Genomic DNA, 15,026 nt, shown 5'->3' with positions numbered 1-15,026 from the left:
AGTTGATGATCATTCATTCATTCATTCATTCATTCCATCTCTCAATCTGGCAAGACCGAATTGAAGCAGGCCAAGTCTAGGGGTAGCAAAAGCTATTTGCAAAAATCCGGCTGTTTTCTCATTAGATTCTATTTCACATTTTATGGACTGACCAGGAAGCTGATTAGAACTTGAAAGGAAAGGAAAAATCGTAAGGTTGAAGATTTACAAGAAAATGGGAAAATTAGATGGGCCAGATCTCCTTTAACACAGCTGGGAAAAACCCAAACGAATGGCTTTTCTGAACAGCTCAAAGGGACTTAATTCTTTTAAGTTCCAAAACCTAAAAATAATGTATAACTTGGCGGTTCTGTGTTCTAAATGTATAATCCTGATTTCTCACACTGAAACCCCGTACATAACTTACCCTTTTCTTGGGGACATAGAATTATTACCCATCTCTGAGTTACAGTGACACCCCGGTAGCTGTTGAGATAAAGGCCATTTGTCCTGGCACCAAGTAGCCCCCTCTCCTGGCTTCTGAGATCTACTGGCCATGTTTTCTAGTCTCCATTCTGTCTTTCCAGGTCCATGGCTCCTCCATGCTGTGGTCAGTGTGCCTGCTCGCCACCATCACCCCTATCCCCCAGGCCCTTCCAGACTGTGGGAATTAAGCTCCACATCTATGTATGTTAAATTCTTCTGTAAGGAAGACGATCTCTTCTCCCTCCTTTATGTATTTACTCACTAATGTATCTAGGCCAGTATGGACTCATGCATACTGATTTTACAGTTTGAGTTTATAATCCAATACTCATTAAGTATTTCTTTGCTCAAATTCTTCCAGCCTTGGCCACTGGGAGCTCTTTCAGGTTGCTTGCTGTGTCCTTGAGCATCTCCCCACCTTTTCGTTTTGGGCACTTCCTTACTCTCTGCTGTTACAAGATGCGCCAGGCATAGCATGTATTTTCCCCATCCCAGCCCCAGAATCAAAGTGCTTTTTATTTACACTCCGTTTGCCAACTGTTCAGCTCAGTCAGCGAACACCTACCATAGCAGGCACTCTGCTGGGTGCCAGCACAGCCAGCAATTGGCTGGTAAATATTTAATGACCAGCTCTCTGGAAAAAGTAAATACATGGATGCATAGCATAAGGTTTACTGATATAAAGAATGTGTATCACAGTCTTTCCATGTAACAAGAAATACATTACCCTTTCTTGTAAATTCTATATAGCCAGCTGAGTCTCACAGAATGCTTTCATTGACTTTAGCTGAAGTCTTGTATCCATAGCCAATTTCTCATTGCAGTTGACGAATGAGAGAGTTCCCAACCTGAGCACTCGTGGGTATTTTTGGATATTTTGGATTTATGAATAATACAAGTGAAAAAAGAAAGACGTTAGAACTCCACATGTTCATCAGTGACATGAGTGAGTTTGTTGCTGCATCAGATAATAATTTTCAAATACTGGAAGAACGTTTCCCCATTTTTTTGCTCTATTCATAACATAATGGCTAAGACACAACATGCTTTTGTATAATCTGCATTGTTAACATTTTCTCCATTACTGTCTTAAGTCTAGGCAATCAACAAAACAAACAAACAAACAAAATCAAGCTCTACATGAACCACCATTATTAAACCTATTTATAAAAGTTTTTAAAAATCAAGCCCTCATTTATAACATTTCCTGATTTCTATGTTGTAATACGCCCTCCACGGTCAATTTCAAACTCCCAATCACACATCCCTGAATACAGAGAAGGAAAGAGAGGTGTGGTAACACATTACTATGTAACATTTCCAACAGAAACATATAGTAGAGTGAAATAACCTCAAGAGCATAGGTAATAATAAAATAGAGTAAAATAATTAGGAAGGGGTGACTTTTAAGTTTGTATCACCTTTGTTTCTAATATAATTTAATTGTAAATTTATGTAAGTTAATTCTTATTAATGGCTGTGTTTATCAACCAGTTGGCAAAATTCCTGGACATTTAACAATCGGTTCTCGTGAGCGGGTACCAGCTGGCCCCAGCACTCCTCTGGTACAGCAGTAAACATACCACAGGTCTTCCCAGATGGAGGCTGGGGTCCTCTGAGCTGCTTCCAGGGCGTGGCATGTACCAGATGAATAACACTTCCATAAGACAGTTGTCAGTGTTCCTAGAAAATCCCATTTCTAAGTAGCCCATGCGATGTCTTGTGGTTTTTCACACAATCTAATGTTCATTTCCTTTTTTTAACTCGGAAAATATCCTATCATTCACTAACCGATCGTCTAAGATCCGTTTGTGAGTATGGAAAGCAGGTAATAAATCATGACTTCGAGTAACCTAGAAGTCCTAAGAGCACAGGTATTGGAGTCAAATAGTGTCACCGCTTCCTGGGTGTGAGACCTTGGGCAAGTCATTTAACCTCTCTGAGCTTCAGTTTCTTAATCCACACAATGAGGGGTAAAATGCCTCCTGCAAGATTATTCTGGAGATCAGATGAGACCACATGCATTAAGTGCCCAGCACAGTCTGTGGCACATCTGTGGCTTCTCTACACAGTGGCTCATAGTCGTTGTATTGTCCACAATTACTTACAAATGGCAGAGCACATAGCAAGCTCTCCAAGGGCAAGGTCTAAGTTTCCACCTTCTCTGCAGGCTCCAGGGCTTCCTGGCAGAATTCATGTGTACTGTAGGCACTCGATGTGCAAACTACTTCGAATTTTTTTTAGGGTCTCCCGTTCAACTTACACTCTTTTCAGGGTTAGAAGCAGATATTGGAGAAATAACACATAGAACAAGGAGAGAATTTGAAAAAAAATATATAGTGATTTCTTGAGTAAATCATTGACCTTTGTTTATTAAAGCTAATATAAATTCAGCCGTGGATGTGGTCATGGTTAATCCAGGTGGTTGACAACAAGCTTTTTTTTTTTTTTTTTCGGTACACGGGCCACTCACTGTTGTGGCCTCTCCCGTTGCGGAGCACAGGCTCCGGACGCGCAGGCTCAGCGGCCATGTGTCACGGGCCTAGCTGCTCTGTGGCATGTGGGGTCTTCCCAGACTGGGGCACGAACCCGTGTCCCCTGCATCGGCAGGCGGACTCTCAACCACTGCACCACCAGGGAAGCCCCAACCTGCTATTTTAAAGGTAGTATGGAAAAGAAATGAGGAGTATAACATACGCTACATCAAAAACAAAACAAAAAACCCAACCATGGCAACATACCATATGGTCAGAGAACAGACACAAAGAAAGAGAAAAGGCATTAGCGTGTATTTTTAAACTAAAGTGTCTAAAAACAGACTTGAAGACTTCCCTGGTGACACAGTGGATAAGAATCCACCTGCCAGTGCAGGGGACACAGGTTCGAGCCCTGGTCTGGGAAGATCCCATATGTCGTGGAGGAACTAAGCCCATGCGCCACAACTACTGAGCCTGCGCTCTAGAGCCCACGTGCCACAACTGCTGAGCCCATGTGCCCCAGCTACTGCAGCCCATGCGCCTAGAGCCCACACTCCGAAACAAGAGAAGCCACCACAAGGAGAAGCCTGCGCACCACAACAAGAGTAGCCCCCCGCTCGCCGCAACTAAAGAAAGCCTGCACATAGCAACGAAAACCCAACACAGACAAAAATAAATAGAATTAAATCTAAAATAAATAAATAATAAAAACAAACTTGTTGATAACTGACCTTGACCCCATGCTTCCTGTACAGCCCAGAGCTAGCTTTTAATGTGTCTTCTTCTTATGTTTGCTTTTCTCCCTGCCTGTATCGTTGTAGTTGCCAGCAGCAATTTCTGAGAAAACCTTGAACTTCCCTTTGATAAAGCAAGCCGGGAAACTAGAGAAAACCAACTTTAACCATCCAACTAAAGCTACCCTCAACCAACATGCTTCAGAGGAAAAAAAAAAAAAAACCTTTATTTTTAAATTTTTAAACCCGAAGAGCTTGGAGTCTCTGCTGCGTTTATACATCTTTGGCTCCTTCCCACTAGGGGCCCTATCGTTCGGGCTCTGTGTGCTGCAAGCAACAGAAACCAGCTCTAGCCAGCCTCAGGGATGGAGCACTTCAGGGTAGCACCCCAGCCAGTGCTCAAAACCAGCTTCCTTATTTTCCCCACCATGTTCACAGCAGCATAGTTATAATAGCCATGAGGTAGAAACCACCCAAGTGCCCATGACGCTTAATGGATAAAAAAAATACACTCTAAACTGTATGGTGGAATATTATTTAGCCTTAAAAATGAAGGAAGGGCTTCCCTGGTGGCGCAGTGGTTGAGAGTCCGCCTGCCGATGCAGGGGACACGGGTTCATGCCCCAGTCCGGGAGGATCCCGCATGCCGCGCAGCGGCCGGGCCCGTGAGCCATGGCCGCTGAGCCTGCGCGTCCGGAGCCTGTGCTCCACAACGAGAGAGGCCACAGCAGTGAGAGGCCCGCCTACCACACACACACAAAAATAATAAAATAAAAGAAGGAAATTCTGACATGTTACAACATGGATGAACCTTGAGGGCATTGTGCTAAGTGAAATACGCCAGTCACAAAAAGACAGGTACCATGTGATTTCACTTATTTGAGGTACTTGGTACTTAGAGTAGTCCAATTCATAGAGACAGAATGTTGGTCACCACGGGCTGGGTGGCGGAGGGAATGGGGAGTTGTTGTCTAATGGTTAATAGAGTTTACGTTTTGCAAGACGAAAAAGTTCTGGAGATCCATCTCACAGAAATGTGACTATACTTAACACCACTGAACTGTATGCTTTAAAATGGCTAAGATGATAAATTTTATGTTGCAGGTTATTTACCACAATCTGAAAAATAAATAAACAGCTTCCCTCTCTCCATGTCTGGGCTCCACTCCCTCATGCTGGCTGCATTCTGAAGTCCCACCAGGTCACTCCAGATCCTGGTGTCCAGCCAAGTCTTCTCGGGTCTCCTTGGCTCTGATTGGATCACTTGTCCCACCACTGAACCAATCAGTATGTCCAGGGAGTGTGATTGGTTGATTGCTTAGCCCCACCCACAGCAATGGGCCGACAGATTGGGAGGGAGATTCCTGGAATTTCCAGAAGAGCCAGGTGGGTTGCGGCCTGTCCACTACGGCAGTGAACCACTTGAGGCATGAGATATGAGCACTCCCTTTAGCACCCTGGCAGTTAGTGGGCAGTGAGGCACATCTACCTGAGCATCCCAGCACAAAAGGGAATTCCTCCACACTACCCGTGGTCTCTCGATTTGTTTTCTATCAGGCGGGGGTAAAACATATTCAAATTTCCCCCTTCCCACCTTCAGCCCTTTCATTCGATAAATCTTTATTAAATCGATGAGGAAAGGTTGTAGGAATGATTGAGGCAAGACAGCCCCAGAGGAGAGGACGGGAAGGGATCGGATGGATGGAGAAGTGAGTGCAAGGCAGGAGCAGGACACCTCAGCTTCTGAAAGGAGAGAAAGGAAGAAAGCTTAGGTGGAGACCGAGGTGCCCACAGTGGAGAGAAATTCGGATCTTCATATAAGGTAACAGAGTTCTGGAACACTGCCAAGTCCGTTCCTGAAACAGGTTTCAACGGGGCCAGTGTCATCATAAATGCTGGGCCAGGTGTCGCCAGGCAATTGGAGTTTGATTTTCCCGAACAGTGTTCTCCCTGACTCCAAAAAAGTCTTCAGGGGAATTCACCAGATTCTTGACTTGGCTGGGAAAGACTGTAGCTAAAAGACTGGTTTGGGAACCTGAGTGAGTGGAGAACCTTCCTCTTGAATACAATCCAGCTGGAGCTATAGGAAGTTCTGTCTGCCAGTGCTCCTATTTCGGAAGCATTCTGTCCTGTTTCTCATTCTGTGTCTGCAGTCTGCAGAAAGAGAAACGTGACCGCCACAGGCGGCAAACCTTTGAACTTAGCTTCTTCCTTGAAAAGTGTGTTTTTTTCTGCCAAGCGACTGGGGGTGGGGTTGGGGCAGAGAAGGGAGAGAGAGACAGAGAGGGAAAGAGCTTTCCAGAACCCCAGTCCCACCACCCTCTCCACCACCACCTGAGCTTGGTGAAGTCCTTAACCTCTCCAAGCCTCATTTGTAAGCTAGGAATAAGGAGAGCTCCTCCCCTTCAGGGCTATCGCGAGAAATCGGTGAGTAATTACAATAAATGGTAGCATTCACGATGTCACGGTTTAACCACTAGGCTCGGGGAGGGATGGCCACAACAGCATTAACCAAGAAAAAGCCAGGTGTCAGCACCTCTCAGCATTTGCTTCTCCCGGTGTAGATGGATTTTGATGTGCTCTCTAATGAAAGTAGATACAGACATCTTCCGCCGGGTCAGATGAAAAAAGGTTCCCTCGATAGATATTTATGGAGCGTCTGGCAAGAATCAGATGTGGCAGATGTTGAGGATCACAGGCTAATGAGCCAGCTGGGTTTCGAGCCAGTTGGGGTGCCTGCCACCCCAGAGCTCTCGGCTTCGGGGAACAGGTGGAATGGGAGTGCCAGGGAGACACACAGTGTGGATGTGTGTGTCCTGGAGAGCTGGGCTTGAATCTCGGAGATGTGTTCATTCATTCTTTCAACCAATATTTAAGGACCTACTGTGTATGTGCCAAGGGTTTATTCTAGGAGCTGAGGATACGGTGCTGAGCAAGGTAGACAAAAAGCTGTCAGCCTCTCAGAGCTCAGAGGTGGCGTTGTACCAGCTCAGATGCTCACTGCCAAATCTGTGGTCCTGGGAAAGTCACTAGGTCTTGCTCAGCCTCGGGCTCATCACAGAGCATCAGGGGTATTAAATGAGGTAATGCATGTGAATCTCTTTTTTTTTTTTTTTTTTTTTCCGTACGCGGGCCTCTCACTGTTGTGGCCTCTCCCGTTGCGGAGCACAGGCTCCGGATGCGCAGGCTCAGCGGCCATGGCCCACGGGCCCAGCCGCTCCGCGGCATATGGGATCCTCCCAGACCGGGGCACGAACCCGTATCCCCTGCATCGGCAGGCGGACTCTCAACCACTGCGCCACCAGGGAGGCCCTGAATCTCTTGACTGGGTGCCTGGCACGAAGGCTGCACCCAATAAATGGTGGTGTGATAGTGTGCAAGGTGACCCATGGTGGGGACCGCCATCCCAAATTTGGGGAGAGTGTGGGAGGGATTCTTGGGAGAAGTGACTTACACGCCGAAATCTAGGGCAGCAATTATGTCGCCGGGACAGAAAGGTGAAGACCACCCCAGCTGCTCGTAACCTCCCCTGACCCTCTTGTCTGCCCCTGCAGGTCTCCTTCCCATGGGTGAGGGGCCCAGCACCTTGGCCAAGGCCACAGCCACCTTGGGCCACCCAGCAACTGAACCAGTCACCCTCACCAACACAGACCCCCTTCTACCCGGGCATCTGGCCAGCGCCAGTGCAGAGGAGCTGGTCGCAGGGGTCCCCCGAGCCCCCCACGGTCCCACCAGCCTCCCACAGGCGGCCCGTGAGTGCCAGCGAGAAGATGTTCTCCTTCGGGGTGGACAGAGCCGCCCACAGCGTTCCCATCATCAGGCAAGGTACTCATGGGTGCTTCCTTGGCGGCTTAGGGGAGGGGCTTTTGCTAGGAGGATGGGTCTCAGTTTCTGCTTTCCCCTTTTTTAAAAAATTTTTATTGAGGTGCAGTTGATTTACAGTGTTGTGTTAGTTTCAGGTATGCAGCGCACTGAATCTGTTAAACATATACATGTATCCACTCTTTTTTAGATTCTTTTCCCATATAGACCATTACAGAGTATTGAGGAGAGTTCCCTGTGCTATCCAGTAGGTCCTTCTTAGTTATCTCTTTTATGTATAGTATTGTGTATGTCAATCCCTCTCTTCCAATTTATCCCTCCCCCCTCTTATTCCCGGTAACCATAAGTTTATTTTCTACATCTGTAACTCTATCTCTGTTTTGTAGATAAGTTCATTTGTACCTTTTTTTAGATTCCACATATAAGCAATATGGTATGATATTTGTCTTTCTCTGGCTTTTGCTTATGTTCTCTGGTTCTGAAGTAGAACATAATCAAATGTGAAAAAATTGGGATAAGCAGAAAGTTAGAAAACAGTAAAAGATAAGCTGTCACCCTTATCACCAGAATTCTCCCTGTTGACTTTTTGGTACAAACTCCTCCAAGACTGTGCTCTGTCCATCTGCACACATCAGTACCTCTGTGGTGAGTGTGTGTGTGTGTGTTTGTACATATATATGAATATATATGAATCTGTATCAGAATCTAAATTTATATACTTCGACTCAGATGTACAGACATATTGGTAACTGAAATCCCTCTTGCCTTAAGAGGTTTTTAAATATTTTATTACCATTTTACAGGTAAGAGGAGACTGAGGCTTATGGAGAAAATTACTTCTCCGGAGGTTATGTATTCAATCTAATCTAAAATAACGCTTTTCAGTCAAATTTAAGGCTGGTTATCTCAGTGACTGTCACTCACAGCCTGGTCACTTTGGGGACACACAGCCATCAGGGTTTCCTTCTCTCCCCTCCCCCCCAGAAGGCCTCATGGCATTTGGGGAGGAGACTTCCTGTCTGTCACCATCCTCTTGGCCTTGCCAGGCTTACTGGCAGAGTAGCTGGGTCGACTTAGTCCCTGGCATGATTCCCAGGTTTCTTCTGTGGCCACTGGTGTGAAGGTCCCATTCTCTGTTTTCTGTGTCCCAGCCCCAGACCCCTCTGAGTCCCCAGGTCTCTCGATGCCTCCACACCCTTCCCTGGTCTCACTCAGGACCACTCACCTAGTCACTTCCCTCAGCCATTCAAATAATAGTTATTATTCTGAAATAAACAGACTAAGGAGCAAATGAAAGGTATCTCTGCAGTTTACATCATCATCATCATCATCTAAGGAACGCTCATGTACCAACCACCCAAGTTAAGAAATTACTCAGCCATTTCCCCCCAGCATTTTTTTTAAATTTAATTTTATTTATTTCTTTATTTATGGCTGTGTTGGGTCTTCACTTCTGTGCGAGGGCTTTCTCCAGCTGCGGCGAGCAGGGGCCACTCTTCATCGTGGTGCACGGGCCTCTAACCATCGCGGCCTCTCTTGTTGCGGAGCACAAGTTCCAGCCGCGCAGGCTCAGTAGTTGTGGCTCACGGGTCCAGCTGCTCCGTGGCATGTGGGATCTTCCCAGACCAGGGTTCGAACCAGTGTCCCCTGCATTGGCAGGCAGACTCTCAAACACTGCGCCACCAGGGAAGCCCCCCCCCCCAGCATTTTAATGTGAAAACGTTCAAACATACAGCAAAGCAAAAAGAATTTTACAGAGACAGCTCTCCTCCTAATTCTACCGCTAACACTTTGCTGTACTCTTTATTACATTTCTGTCTACCCATCCTTCTTGTCCTGCATTAATCCATCTTATTTTTTGGATGCATTTCAAAATAAATAGCACACATCTGTAGTCCTCCCCCTAAATGTTTTAGCACATATACCATTAACTAGAACTCAACATTTTTTGTCTCCTTCATGTAAAATGAACACAGAATGTGTATTAGTTATCATGATTGCATAACGAATTCTCCCCAAACGTAGTAGCCTAAAGCAAAATCAAACATGTGTTATCATCTATACGGTTTCTGTGGGGTCAGGAATTTGGCAGCAGCTTAGCAGGACGGCTGTGGCTCAGGGTCCCTCGTAAGGCTGCAGTCATCTGAAGGCTTGACCTGGGCCGCAGGATCCACTTCGAACACGGCTGCTCACATGGGTGTCAGCAGGAGGCCCCGGTTCCTCACCACGTGGGCCTCCCCAGAGAGTGGCTCGAGCGTTCTCATGACACGGCAGCTGCTCCTCCTGAGCAAGTGATCCTGGAGGACAAGATGGAAATGGCGACATCTCTTGTGACTAAGCCTCAGAAGTCATGCTCTGTCATTGCTGCAATATCCTGATGGTTACCCAGGGCGTCACCCTCCAGTGTGGGAGAAGACTACACACAGGCCTGAAGACCAGGAGGCGGGGATTATCAGCAGTCATCTTGGAGGCCGGCTACCACAGCCTGCCCTCGGGTCCTCAATGATTCACACTCCTCCTCCTCTCTCCCGAGGCCCCCCAAAATCTCACCCCAGTAACAGCATCGGCTCAAATTCCAGAATCTCGTCTAAATCAAGTCCAGGTACAGATGGGGCTCATGGGTGTAGTACCTTACATTCAGCTCATCAAGCACTACTTCCAGAAATCTGAAGACCTCTGAACAAAGGGTCTGTCCCTCACACACCCAGCACATATTGGTGGGACAGACATAGCATCACTGCTACATACACTCCTCTTGTTCCAAAAGAAGAAAAACAGGAAACACACAGGAGTCCCTGGCCCAAAGCAGTTCTGAAGTCCAGCTGGGAAAATATCGGCAGTTCCTTGACTGGGCTTCAGTCCAACTCTTGCCCAGAAATGACTTTCCAGGGCTCTTGGCTCTGCCCCTGGTCCGTGAGTTCCGCCTTCTGAGTCGTCCTCCCTTTCCTATGAAAGGTGTCCCATGGATGTGGCTGCATAGTTTTATAGCCTGCTTCCTGCCTGTAGAAGCTTGGGGGTCCAGACGCTTCTTTGACTTTTGTGGGTCTCTGTCAGTCTGAGTTGGCAGTGCTTCTTATTGGGGTTCATCCTATCAGGCAAAAACCACGCCCACAGACTTTTTTGTCACAAGCCCTTCCACCATGGGCTTCTACAAAGACTGACAAAGGACAGAAGCTTCTTAAAAGCCCAGTTCTTTGACCGAAGGGTTCTCTTGGACACTGCCCTGGATCTGTATTCTTAACAAAGGATTTTACAACCACACCCTCAGCTTCTTCTCTGGACTGTGTTTTCTTGAGAGTGCCCTTGATTTGATCTTTGCCCAGAACCTGTTTCTTACATTTCATTTGCCACCTGGAGAGGCAGGGAATTTTCAAGCCCAGAACATTGCCCTGATTTAACAGCCCTTCCTTTAACTGTCTCTCCCCCTCACATTTCACTATAAGTAGCAAGAAGTAACCAGGCAGCACCTTCCAAGACTCTGTCTGGGACTCTCTTTAGCTTGACCACTCAGCCTCATCACAAACATTTTCTACCTTCCTCATGACCACAGGCAACGTGTTAGGAAACCTTCTGCCACCACCTAACAAGGATCCCTTAACCCCAGTAACATTTTCCTCACTTTCCTGGAACCCTTCCCTCACGGCCTCCTCAAAGACCATCGGACTTCTACTAAGACTATTGAGGCTTTCTCAAAGACTCTTGGCCAAAGTCCTCCAGCTTCTGGCCACTGTTCCATCCCAAACCACTCCACATTTTAGGGTTTTTGTTAAATCTTGCACCACTCCTGGTGCCCAAACCTGTATTTGCTACTTATTGTTGCATAACAAATTACTGCAGGATGTAATGGCCTAAAACAACAGTAAACATTTATTATCTCCTAGTTTCTCTGAGTCAGGAAGTTGGGAATGGCTTAGCTGGGGGATTCTTGCTCAGGCTTGTCCATGAGGTGGTAGTAATGGTGGTGGCTGGGCTGTGGTCCTCTGGGGGCTTGTCTGGGGCTGGAGGACCCACCTCTAGGATGGTTCACTCCCATGGCTTTTGGTAAGAGGCCTCAGTTCTTCACTAAGTGCACCTCTCCATACGTTGCTTGAGCATCCTCAAGCTGCCAGCTCCTCCAGACAAGTGGTCCTAGCGAGTGAGGCAGAAGCTGCAATGTCTTTTATGATCTAACCTCAGGAATCAAACTGTGTCATTTCTGCAATATCCTTGGTTACATAGAGAAGCTTTGTTACGGACTGAATTGCATTCCCCCAAAATGCATATGCTGAGGCCTCAATCCCAATATCGCAGAATGTGACCATATTTGGAGATAGTGTATTGAAATAGATGAGTAAGTTCAAATGAGATGATTGGGTGGGCCCTAATCCAAGGGCTGGTGTCCTTGTAAGAAGAGAGAGAGAGACGCCAGGGATGCACGTGCACAGAGAAAAGGGCATGTGAGGACACAGCAGGAAGGTGGCCGTCTGCAAGCCAAGGAGAGAGGCCTAACCCTGCCCACACCTTCATCTTGGACTTCCAGCCTCCAGAACTGTGAGAAAATGAATTTCTTTTGTTAAGACCTCCTGTGGTGTTTTGTTATGGCAGCCCCAGCTAACTAATATAAAGTCCATCCAGTATTGGAGAGGATGATGCAAGGGTCTGAATACCAGGAGACAAGAATCAGTGGGGCCATCTTGGAGACTGGCTACCACACCCTGAAAGGTGTAGATCTTGAATGTGCTCACTGAGTTTTGCCAGTCGTGCACAACTATGTAACCCAAATTCCTATCAAGATATAGAACATTACCATCACCCCAGAAAGTTCCCTCATGTCCCTCCCCAGTCAATTCCCAGCCCCAGGCCCCAGAGGCACCCACTCTTCTGAATTCTCTTCCCGCCATGGATTAGATATTCCTGTTCTAGAATCTCAAGTACACAGAACCATGTAGTACATGTTCCTTTGTGGAAGGCTTTTTTCACTCAGCATAGTATTTCTGAGATTCATTCATTTTGTTGTATGCATCATGTTCTGTCTTATGAACATATATACAGGGTTTTTGGGGGTTTTTTTTAATGTGTCCTTTGGACACATGGCACATGGGCTGTTTCTTTTCTTTTTTTCACTCCGCCATTTAAATTTTTCCACTGTAATCACCGGTTTCTCCAGTGCCATGCTGAACTTGGGGCTTCTCTGAAGGACTTGGATTCCCCCTGGAGAAATGAAGGATGAGTCGTATGACTTAGAGTCCCTCACATCTACCTGGGCTCTATCTCCTCAGCCTCTCAGCCAGGTCTCATGTTTCCAAACGTTTGCCCTCGTTCCCCTGACACACTCGCCATCCTCAGAAAAGGACTTTCATCTTCCCGTGTCATGGGGAGTTCCTTTGTGTCTGGGCCTCTCTACTCCACGCTTTAGAGAAAACTCTGTGCTCCAGTCCTCCATGCTGTCTCTTGACAGAAAACACCTCTTTTTAAGGGTTCCAAGAAAGCTCTTTCCTCTCTTAGCAAAGCTGGGCTCTTCCAATTAAATTGGTTTACTGTTAGACTGTCACCTTGCTTTAGACTTGAAAAATTCTATTTGAAAACCCAAAGCCAAGGATTTATTTACTGCAGATCAGGTCAGGGTTTCTCAATCTTGGCACAGTGACAGGTGGGTCGCCTAACGCCTTGTTGAAGGATCTGTCCTGTCCACTCTAGAGTGTTTAGCAGCATCCCTGACTCCTACCCACCAGAGATACCAGTAGCAACACCACCACCACCCCCCCTAACTGTGGTTCTCAAAAATGTCTCCAGACATTGTCAAAAGTCAAAACGTCATTTTGCCTGGGGAAAACTCACCCTGTTCTAGTTAATACTCATCCTTCCTGTACCACAAGGCAATAAAACGTCAGCTCCAAGGCCAAATCTTAATGGCAAGAGCTCATGGGAGGTGGGGAAGAATTACTGAGAAAAGAAAATATGTGGAGTGACTTATTAAAATAGCATCTTGATTCATATATATATATATATATTCCCAGTAATGGGATCATATGAACCTAACATAGGTAACCTTCTTTTTTTTTCTTTTTTTGGCCGTGCTGCTCAGCTTGCAGGATCTTTGTTCCCCAGCCAGGGATGGAACCTGTGCCCCCTGCAGTGGAAGCACAGAATCCTAATCACTGGACTGCCAAGGAATTCCCTACCTGATTTTTAAAATTCAATAATATATCATAAACATCTTCCCACTTCAATACATTGACTGCATAGTGGTTAAAAGCATAGGCTCTGAATCCAACAAACTTAGGTTCATCCCCTGACTCTACCACTTACCAGCTGTGTGTCCTTGAGCAGATGACTTGACGTCTCTGTGCCTCATACCTCTCACGTATAAAATGGAGATGGGAATAATAATGCCTATCTCACTGGGTTGTTATGAAGACGAAATCGTATCCTGAGTGTAAGTGCTGAGCACAGCGCCAGGTGCATAGCGAACATTCAGTAAATATTAAAATATTTAATATTTTAATATTTAAATTTTAATATTTTAATAATTTTAATATTTAAATTTTAAATATTAAAATTTAAAAATTAAGTTATTACCTAACCATGATTGTTATTTAACTTTTATTTACAACTTACAATGTCTGAAAGACACAGTTAAGGTGCACACATACTGCCCCTGCTGCAGACTGGTGATTATTGGAGCGCACCAGGACAGCTGGGGGTTGTTAAAATATTAAAGTAACTCCCCTGCCTTTTGGCCAACAGCTCATGCCCGAAAATTCTTAAAGTGCCTGCGTCCCCATATCCGCCTTCCCACCGCCCCAGCCCTCCCGACTCTCCCTGGGGCTTCTCCCCACTGGGACCTCCGAAGGATCCAGCATCTAGAGTTAAGCCGGTTTGGTCATACATGGCCCTTAGGTTCTTTTTGATAAATAACAGTAGCCAGTAAAGAAGTTTGGGGCAGGTGAGGGGTAACTGCTCCCGCACCTCCCTGCCTGGGTGTAAGGAAAGCAAGTCTCAGAGCAAATTCTAGCCCCACAAAGACTTTGAGTAAACACACCTTCCCCAGTAAAGTGACCCCATCGATCAGCCTGTTCTGTAAGTTTGATGAAGTCCCCCCTCCGGCCATCATCTTGCAGGGAAGCGTCCCTCAAGACAGCCACGACAGGGTCGTAGAGGCAGCCGGAGTCACCCCTTGAGATGGCATCAGACGCCAGAACTCTAAGCTGAGACTGGACAGGGGCCCAGTTAGGGTCAGACCCCGAGGCCCTCCCTGGGGACACAGGCCAGGCAGTACCTTCCTCCAGTGTGAGCCGATTTCTTGAGGAATCTGAGAACAGATGAAATCTTCCTCCTGAAAACTCAGTTTCCAAATTGAGATACACAATCAGTGTCAAATAAACCCCAGATTTCAAAGGCTTCATGCCTCGAAGAAAAAGAATATAAAATATCTCCATATTTTTTGTCGATCACGTGTTGAAATGATGCTTTTTAATGTATTGGGTTAAATAAAATTGATCATTGAAAATTCCTCTCTTCTTTTTACCTTTTTAATGCGACTACGAGA

The 15,026-nt window shown here is 46.2% G+C and overlaps 1 protein-coding gene across 1 annotated transcript in view; it reads left to right on the top strand.

Moving 5' to 3' along the window:
• The window catches only part of LOC309797585 (forkhead-associated domain-containing protein 1-like), a gene marked incomplete at both ends in the record, with an annotated part of 87,959 nt that overhangs the window by 28,792 nt on the left and 44,141 nt on the right, over positions 1-15,026 (top strand). Inside the window, one exon of the mRNA XM_082646078.1 lies at positions 7,231-7,501. Coding sequence (XP_082502204.1) covers positions 7,231-7,501 — 271 coding nt within the window. The remainder of the gene's footprint in view (positions 1-7,230; positions 7,502-15,026) is intronic.

This window comes from Mesoplodon mirus, assembly GCF_964341445.2.
Source record: "Mesoplodon mirus genome assembly, contig: HAP1_SCAFFOLD_759, whole genome shotgun sequence".
Lineage (NCBI taxonomy): Eukaryota > Metazoa > Chordata > Mammalia > Artiodactyla > Ziphiidae > Mesoplodon > Mesoplodon mirus.
The sequence above is the reverse complement of the archived record's forward strand: the minus strand, read 5'-3'. Positions and strand labels throughout refer to the sequence as shown.